The sequence below is a fragment of the Gekko japonicus genome, unplaced genomic scaffold (genome assembly GCF_001447785.1).
Source record: "Gekko japonicus isolate JY-2015 unplaced genomic scaffold, Gekko_japonicus_V1.1 scaffold71, whole genome shotgun sequence".
Taxonomy (NCBI): domain Eukaryota; kingdom Metazoa; phylum Chordata; class Lepidosauria; order Squamata; family Gekkonidae; genus Gekko; species Gekko japonicus.
This window is the reverse complement of record NW_015164667.1, coordinates 1,011,360-1,020,272: the sequence shown is the minus strand read 5'-3', so window position 1 is coordinate 1,020,272 and position 8,913 is coordinate 1,011,360. Positions and strand designations below refer to the sequence as shown.

Sequence of the window (8,913 nt, the reverse complement as noted above, 5' to 3'; positions counted from 1 at the left end):
TAATTGTTTTTGTTTTATCTGTTCTGGTTTTAATTTCTTATTGTCTGCAATTTAGGTTTTTGGTTGGCTGTTACGGTTTGTCAGGAAAGGCAGCATATAACTATGTTAATTAAAAAGTACTGAGAACAGTTTTTCATTGCAGGAGAATCTAAAGCAAGCCAGAAAACAGCCAGACAATCACTTTTGTGTCTAAGGTAGTAAGTCATACAACACAACACAGTAAATTTTAATGGATTACAATATAACAGCAACAAACAAAAACATGTTCGTATAACCTAAGAATATACATTCATGATTCAATTCTTATTTAGGATTTAAGCCACCTTATTCTGGTAGTTCTCATTGGACTTCCCTTTTCATATATATTTTATTAAGATATTGTCTTGTTTTTAGACAAATCTTTATAATTCAGTACATCTGAATTATGTTTGGTATGTGTTCAGAGTTTCAGAATTCTCTTTTGCATTTGCACAGAGTCTGAAAGGTTAATGTACTGAACTGCTTACAAGATTTGTAACTTTAGAATAACAAAATATGCAGTCCAATATGTTTATTAAGCATTTCAGTTACAGCCATTTGAAAATCTTGGAGTGGAAAGAGGACCATGAATGTTCATAAAGGGGCCTGAATTGTAGCAAGCCATGCCCCACTGACTTTAGGGAATTTATTTCCACTTATGTGTGCTTAGGATCTTGACCTTAGATACTGAATTTCAATATTGCTGCATGAGATATTGTCTGGAAATGATGTCCCTTTCTGAAAGCCTTTGGAAACATGAGTTGGAATCTCCCCTAAGTTATTTTAGAATGTTTCACAAATTGAGCCTCCCCATACATTTTAACGTCTACCGTAGCATCAAATCTCATCTGTTATGACTATAAAGAAGCTATGAAGTGGCTGTCACCCATCCACAGTTTTTCGCTACTGAGTGAGCTGCTGTGATGCCTGATCAAAGTCAATGCCGCTATGAGGTAAAAAGCAGAACATAAGCTGGAGAACTTCCTAGTGCTTCAGTTAGTATTTCAACAGGCTCATTCTTTCAACAGTTCTCTTTATGCTGACTTTATTTCTTTGACCGATTCACCAGAAACAACCGCCAGCTCATATCTGAGGTATGGTGTATCCAACTTTATCTCAGCTTACACGCTTCGAACACAATCTATACGGGGCAAGCACATGAGTGAACAGAGAACCCCCATGAGTGAGATGTTAATTTTAGAGCTATGTAAACAGAAAAGGGTCATGACATGGTGGCAGGCAACGGCAAACCACCTCTGAATGTCTCTTGCCTTGAAAACCCTATGGCAGAGGGGTCGAACTCATTTATCATGAGGGCTGTATCTAACATGTCACTTCATTGGGCTGGGCTATATATGTCACAATATATAATGCCAGGTACAGGAGATATAAGCTTTATAAAGGACACAGGCAAACCCAATTAACAATATTAAATATTACTCAAAATACAAACATGCTTAAAACAGTAACACTCTTACAGTATTTCCTTAGAACAAAGTTTGAGTCCAGTGGCACCTTTAAGACCGACAAAGTTTTATCAAAGATTGAAGCACTGGACTAAAACTGTGTTCTGCTATTTCCTTAAAGTATCTCCCTGATGCCTGCCCTCCCACTTCCACTGCCTGTTACTTATTAGCACTGGGACAGTATCTAGGGACATAATTCACAGGCTCTGTCATCTGGCAATAAAGGTAATGACCAGTTGCTCGAGGTTCTGGACAAGAGCCCTGGCCCACAGGCCGTATGTTTGACACCTCTGCCCTACGGGGTCACCATAAGTCAGCTGTGACTTGACAGCCCTTTCCACCACTGCCATTTGTCTATGAAACTGAACATTCACCCACTGAACGAACATCCAAACATGATTTTTATGATTCTGTTCTATGGGCACAGACACTAATTAGGGTTGCTGGGCCACGCCTGGCAGCCAGCAGGAGCTTTGGAGATGAGGATATGCAGGGAGCACATCATCTGCACCATGACATCACTTTTGAGAAAAGCTGGAAAGGACATTAGCTAGCTCTAGGAATGTTATGGTTTCCCCAGAAGTGACGACATGGCACAGGTGCCACCAATGTTGTTTTTAAAAAATTTCACCAGGGCTCAGGACGCAGAGGCAGGCAATCAAGCCACCTCTCTGAAAAACATCCAGGCCCACAGTAGGGGTCACCAGAAGTCACCATGACCTCCAGACGTGCAAACACATACACACACACAAATACCCCCCCACACAAAAATTCACCTGTTGCTGCTTGGAGTAGCAGTGACCAATGACAGCTGCTGGCAGGAGGCCTGGCAGCCCTAACACTTATATGCTTCTTGAAATGCAGAAATGCAGTTTTTTCATCTGAAGTATTTGGCAGAAGACAATGCCACCTCCAGCAGTCCATTTACGCTTGCTTTACGGGGAGCTTTCAATGATGCAGGTTGGACCACCTATCATTAAGCATTATTCAAAATGTAAATTTAAAAAATGCATTGGTTTTTTTTTTAATAAAAAGCCTACACAGATCATACATGCATGAAATTCCAGGACACACATTTCAACTGGATTCTAATTAAATAATACAAAAGATTCGACAGCAGTGAACAATTATTGTTTAAAAAACAAAAACAAATAAAAAAACAAATGGTTTCTTCTCACAAATGTGTAACAGGGAGCTTGAAATGATGACTGCAAAAGGCAGAATACTGGGCTGGCAGAGGCTTTGCTTTCCCTTCCCCCCAGGAGGTTTCTGTCCATAGTTTTTCCCCCGAGCTATTTGATATTAGTATACACTACCTTGGTTATAAGGCTACAATACTCTTGCCATACATTTGCCATTTTGTAAAAATGTACAGATGGAGGCCCCAGCTTTGGCATATTTGGTTGTCTATGTAAATGTGACATCCTTCCAGTGTCGCTAATGCCTTCAGTAGGGCACAGCTGAAGACCCATTTTAAGCATTCATTTGTTGGCTTGGCAATCTCAGGATCTGGGGGGAAATTCCTGTAGTGGGGGGAAACGCCTGTCATGTGAATCCATAAGCATCAGATACTCAAAAGGAATAAAAGTGCACAACACGGAGAAGAACATCATTTCTGACCATGATGCGGAAGGTTTGTCTGAGTGACCACAGTGCCTGGGGAACACCAACATTCACAGTGATCTTACCATCTCCTAGGAGCTTGCCCCCCCCCCCGATTATGGAATGCTCGCAAACAGTCTGATTCCTGGCATAGGATGGGCCAGTCATATAATATCGCCAAACTATCCAGCTCTTTGAAATTGGAATGGTCAGTTTGATGGACAGCCATGCTTCACACGGAGCCTACAAGAGAGGTTGTATGTGAGATAAAATGTGGTAATTATTGGTGACCAAAACACAGGTTTGACATGCTATTTTAATGACCAGTCATTATTTCTGCCCTGTTTCTCTAGTGCATATGTATTTTGGATCAAAGTGCGCCAAGAACATCCATGTGAAAGGTGCCATCTTTCTTCACACAGACATTGTAGAAGCTTTGAGACACTGCAAATGCCTTGCCCAAGTCAGTTCTCTCAGGGAACTAAACCTGGTCCAAATGGCTCATGCTAAGGCACTCCAAGTTAAGTAATTGGTTATCATTTCTTTTATAATTGAAAAGTATGAAATCCCACCCAATGTGCTTCTATTTGGCTCTAAAAAGCCACACAAGAATCCTTGGTTTGCGCAGTTATCAGGCTTCACTTGCAAAAATTTCCATTCTGAAATGAGGATTCAATTTTTTCATGTGTACATGAAGAAAGTTGAGTCTGTGGGAACTCATTTTTTGGCTTTGGAGTGTTGCTACTACTGGATTTACTTCGACTCTGATCTGGCGTGGGCTGGATAGGCAAAGATGAGACATTGGCCCTCACCAGACAGCCACAAACGAGGCGGAAGAAAGCCCGACGCATTTCCTTACTTGCCAGAGTGTAGATGATGGGATTCATTGCTGAATTGAGGACCGCCAAGGCAATGAAACCATCTTCTTTGTATAAAATGGGCCACTTTGTTTTGAATGCCACATCAATCAGCAGCAGAATAAACAATGGCAACCAACAGGCAATGAAAACTCCCACAACAATCACTACTGTCCTAAGCAATGCCATGGACCTCTCTGAGTTGCTGTGATTAGTGACATTACGGCTACTGGACTTTACCAAGATGTAAATGCGTGCATAAAGGATGACGATAGCCACTAGAATGGCAATGAAGATGATGATGCAAAATGCTACATACTTCTTAGAATAGAGTGGCAATACAGTGGAACAGTCCGGTAAATTGCCAAGACAGTTCCAACCAAGAATTGGTAAGGCACCCAAGGAGACCGAGATAAACCAGCATGTTCCAATAAGCAAGAAGACCCTGTACTTTTTATTAGCATCATATGGCCTCATTTTGATCATAGTCAAATGTCTTTCAATAGCGATGGCTAACAAGCTGAAAGTGGACGCTCCTAGAGCCACGAACATGCTACCTTCCCGGACAAGCCACATCTTCGGTGTAAGAAACACAGTGTTGCTCCCTGATGTCAAGATGTTCACTTTGTAAACAATCCCAGCCAGCAGGTCACAGAGGGCTAGATTGCCAATAAAGAAGTACATGCGGTTGTGAAACTTGTTGTTTTTCCATATGGCAATCAGCACCATCAGGTTCTCCAGGATGATGAAGCTACAGATGATTAGAAGTGCAATAGTGGTCAGGTCTATGCCCTTTGCCTTATTTATTCGGTCGCTCTTTCCAACATAGTCGTAATGATGTTTTATCTCATTGCCCAACACTGTGTTTTGTTGATGCAAAGAAGGATGAGTGCTCGGTGTGGTGAACACAGCCATGGTTTAGACTGATAAATTTTAAAAGCTATCTCCACTTTTTTCCGCTAGGGGGAGCCCACATCACACTCTGTAGAACATTCCTTTTGCAATGTAGTGGGCTTCTTCTCTTACTGGTTGCATGTCAGCATTCCTGTGCACCGCAAACAGGACCTTTAAAACAGCAACAAAAGACAATATAACTCAATATGATACAATTGCCATCCACCACACTTCATATATTTAAAACATCATATTCATGTTTTCTGTGACAAAATATAAGAACATAAGAAAATAAGAGAAGCCAATGTTGGATCAGGCCAGTGCCCCATCCAGTCCAACACTCTGTCACACAGTGGCCAAAAATACCAGGTGCCATCAGGAGGTCCAGCAGTGGGGCCACGACACTAGAAGCCCTCCCACTGTTCCCCCCCCCCACCCCCAAGCACCAAGAATATAGAGCATCACTTGCCCCAGACTGAGAGTTCCCATCTATACCTTGTGGCTAATAGCCACTGATGGACCTCTGCTCCATATGTTTATCTAATTTCCTCTTGAAGCCGTCCATGCTTGTAGCCATCACCACCTCCTGTGGCAGTGAATTCCATGTGTTAATCACTCTTTGTCTGAAGAAGTACTTCCTTTTATCCGTTCTAACCTGACTGCTCAGCAATTTCATTGAGTGGCCACAAGTTCTTGTATTGTGAGAAAGGGAGAAAACATACTTCTTTCTCTGCTTGCTCTATCCCATGCATAAGTTTGTAAACCTCTATCATGGCACCCTTCAAGCATTGTTTCTTCAAGCTAAAGAGCTCCAAGCGCTTTAACCTTTCTTCATAGGGAAAATGTTCCAACCCTTTTACCATTATAGTTGCCCTTTTCTGCACTTTTTCCAATGCTATCCTCTCTGAGGCGTTGTGACCAGAATTTATTTATTTATTTTTTTAAATTTATAACCCGCCCTCCCCACAAACGGGCTTTGGGTGGCATACAGATGGGGCCAATGCCCAATACATAAAACATTAAAACTGCATTTAAAAACATTCAATACAACTTAAGTGCTCGCCATAATATCTAACAAGGGAACAGATGACGTCATCAGAATAGTATCCTTAGTGGCCACAGCTCCATGCAGTACCACCATTCTAGCGCTCACGGCGAGTTAGTAATAATGGGCTAGGACAGATAGTAATAGTCGTAGACAGATGGTCGTAGACAGAATTGCACACAGTATTCCAAATGAGGCTGCACCATCGATTTATACAGGGATGATACTGGCTGATTTCTTTTCAGTTTCCTTCCTAATAATCCCCACCATAGCGTTGGCCTTATTGCAGTCACACACTGTTTTGACATTTTCAGTGAGTTATCTACTACGACTCCAAGATCCCTCTCAGAGAAATATGTGGGGAACATCCAAAATGCTCAGCTAATCATATCTGTAGGATGTATCTAGGCATTATAGGAGATAATCCAGCCAGCTTTTTCACTCAGTCTTGCCCAGTTCTCCTCCTTACTACAGCCCACATGTCTTTTGTCAATGTAGGTCCCATAATCTCCCCCCATAACCATTTCAGGTAGTCAGAGGGGTCCCTTCCCTTTTTCACCCAATCTCACCTAATCCCCCTCCTCACTACGACCCCTGTTCCATCCGACTTTTGTCAGTAGAGGTCCCTTGACCCCTAGCAGAGTCTTCTGGGCAATCAATGGAGACCCCTCCTTCACTTTTCACTAGAGGAGAGACTAGTGGGATCCTAGCTATGGGATTTTTGCCATAGCTATCAGTTCTCCCTAAATTTGCAGCTATAGGTCCTAATATCATTGTGTTCCATAGCCCCTGTCCCCAAAAAGCAAGCCAATCATGGCAGGGAAAGACACAACAGGATGGTTCGAACGTTACAGAGGGAGAATGACACAGGGATGTAGTTTCTGACAGCAGCCCTTCAGCTTTCATAATCTTTCACTCCATCTTTAGAGCAACAACGTTTGGGATGTGCCACATAAAATATAGCAATACACTAACATTCACGATCTATTTTAAAGCCATTTTAAAATGGAAGGCAAAGGGCAAAAGGTATCCTTAATGGCACTGGATGTAAGCTTGCACTACGTGATAAGACAAATGGAGCATAATTTAGCCAGAACTGAGCATTTTCAAGTGCTTCACATTTCAAAGGGAGATAAGCATGTCTTAAAAACACTTAACATTCAGTTTCAGAGCTTAACTTTGAGTTTAAAAATAGTGTTAAAGGTGTGTTAAATCTGATGCTCTTCAGATGGATTTTGCCCATTAGTGAATTAAGCTAACTAGAAAATGTAGTTTAGGTAATGGAATGAACACTTTTCAAGGGCAGCCCCATCTGAAGCCTTAGCCCATTCTAAACATTACCAGGCAAGATCACAGAGGCAAGATTCTTTCTGTCCCAAAAAGGCTGAACATGGTAAAAACCACTCTCGGCCTTGGCGGCCACCTGTTCATCCAACAGGAAGTTCCAGCCCAGCAGAACCTCCAGGCTATGAACCTGCTCCTCTAGGGAGAGTGAAACCCCATCCAGAAGAGAAGATACTTCAGTTCCTGGGTCAGTTCTTCTGCCCATCAATAACACCTTTGTCTTGATGGGATTAAATTTCAGTTTATTAGCCCTCATCCATCCCAAAACTGCCTGCAGACACAGGTTCATGGTTTCTAGAGGCGTCTGGAGATCCACTGGAAGAGTGAGATAAGAATGAGTCTCATCCACAAATAGGTGACAGCCTAATCAAAATCTTTGGTTGAACTCTCATAACAACTTCATGTAAATGTTTCAAAGCGCTGGGGATAAGATGTAACCCTGTGGGGTCCCACAAGCCAGAGGCCAAGGGGCTAAGCAGCAGTCTCCAGCACCGTCTTCTGAAACATGCCTTCCAGGTCAGATCAAAACCGCCATATAAATGGTGCCTCTCAGTCCTAACCCTGAAAGGTGGTCCAGATATATACCTTGATTAATTGTATTGACAGCTGCTGAGACTCTTTACCTGGTGACCATTTTCTGCATGTCATCAGCCATCAAGCAGTTAGTATTTCTGACATGGAGACTGACTGATTATTACGTCTATGACGACTAACAAGAATGCTGACTCTCTTCACTTTCTGATTTGAAAACTTTACATACAGGACAGTAGTGGGAGTAAGAGATTGAGCACAACCTGCGGATCCTTTTAAGGAAATTTAGTATTGTCTAGAGATGACTCTCAACAGCCCAATGCACCAGTAATTTTACCTGAGTATTAAAAAAATTAATCAATCATTGTCAACCATGCCCACCTTATCCTTATGCCCCTTTGCTCCTTCTGTAAAAATAGAATCAGACACTGTTGAGCTTCAGAGGACTTTCTTCCCTCCAGCAAGGGAAAGAATCACAAGGCATGTTTTGACGTCTCTAAACATGAACTTGTCTATATGGGAGAGGTTGAACACCATGAGAACTTGGTATCTCCAGAGAGTGGGAAAATCCTGGGAGCTTCAGTAACAACCTTTCCAGTATCTTTTCGCTCCTGAGGGATGCAGTCTCATGAGGGATGTGCAAATAGTTTAAACAAGCAATCTGTATTCAGATTCATATGCAACTTGACATATTTAGATTGAGGTTGCCAGCCACTTAACGAATTTTCAGTTGGCTTGCCAGCTGCCTTTAACTAATGAGTTAAACAACTGCAGTGGCATATGTGGCATAATCGGTCTCACAAGCTCCATTTCTAAAGATGTGTGAGAGAAAAGGCTACTCAGCCTTCCATGATCCCTATCCAGCCTGGCTCCCTCTATCTCTACTCCCCATTTTTGTTCTCTCTGGGTTTCTGCCACCTTCTAACCTTCAAAGAGAATCTCCTGCTGAAGGCCTTGTGCTTTAGCACTCTTTATGGCACTGCCATTAAAAGGCTCTGCTCTGTGACGGCATGGCCACTTTAGCTCTATCACTGTAGTGCTTCAGGGATTAATGAATGCACAATCACACCGGGTTTCTCATAGGGAATCATGTCCAAATCAGGTGTGCAATGATCACAGAAATCAACTAGCAAGCATCCAAAGTAATAAAGGGTTT

The 8,913-nt window shown here is 42.2% G+C and overlaps 1 protein-coding gene across 1 annotated transcript; it reads right to left on the bottom strand.

Annotated features, from left to right (window-relative positions):
• Positions 1-3,300: 3,300 nt before the first annotated feature.
• On the bottom strand, positions 3,301-4,858 carry S1PR3 (sphingosine-1-phosphate receptor 3). Its single transcript, XM_015409097.1, has one exon. The coding sequence runs from the start codon at positions 4,856-4,858 to the stop codon at positions 3,725-3,727; it is 1,134 nt and encodes a 377-aa protein (XP_015264583.1). The 3' UTR covers positions 3,301-3,724.
• Positions 4,859-8,913: the final 4,055 nt, after the last annotated feature.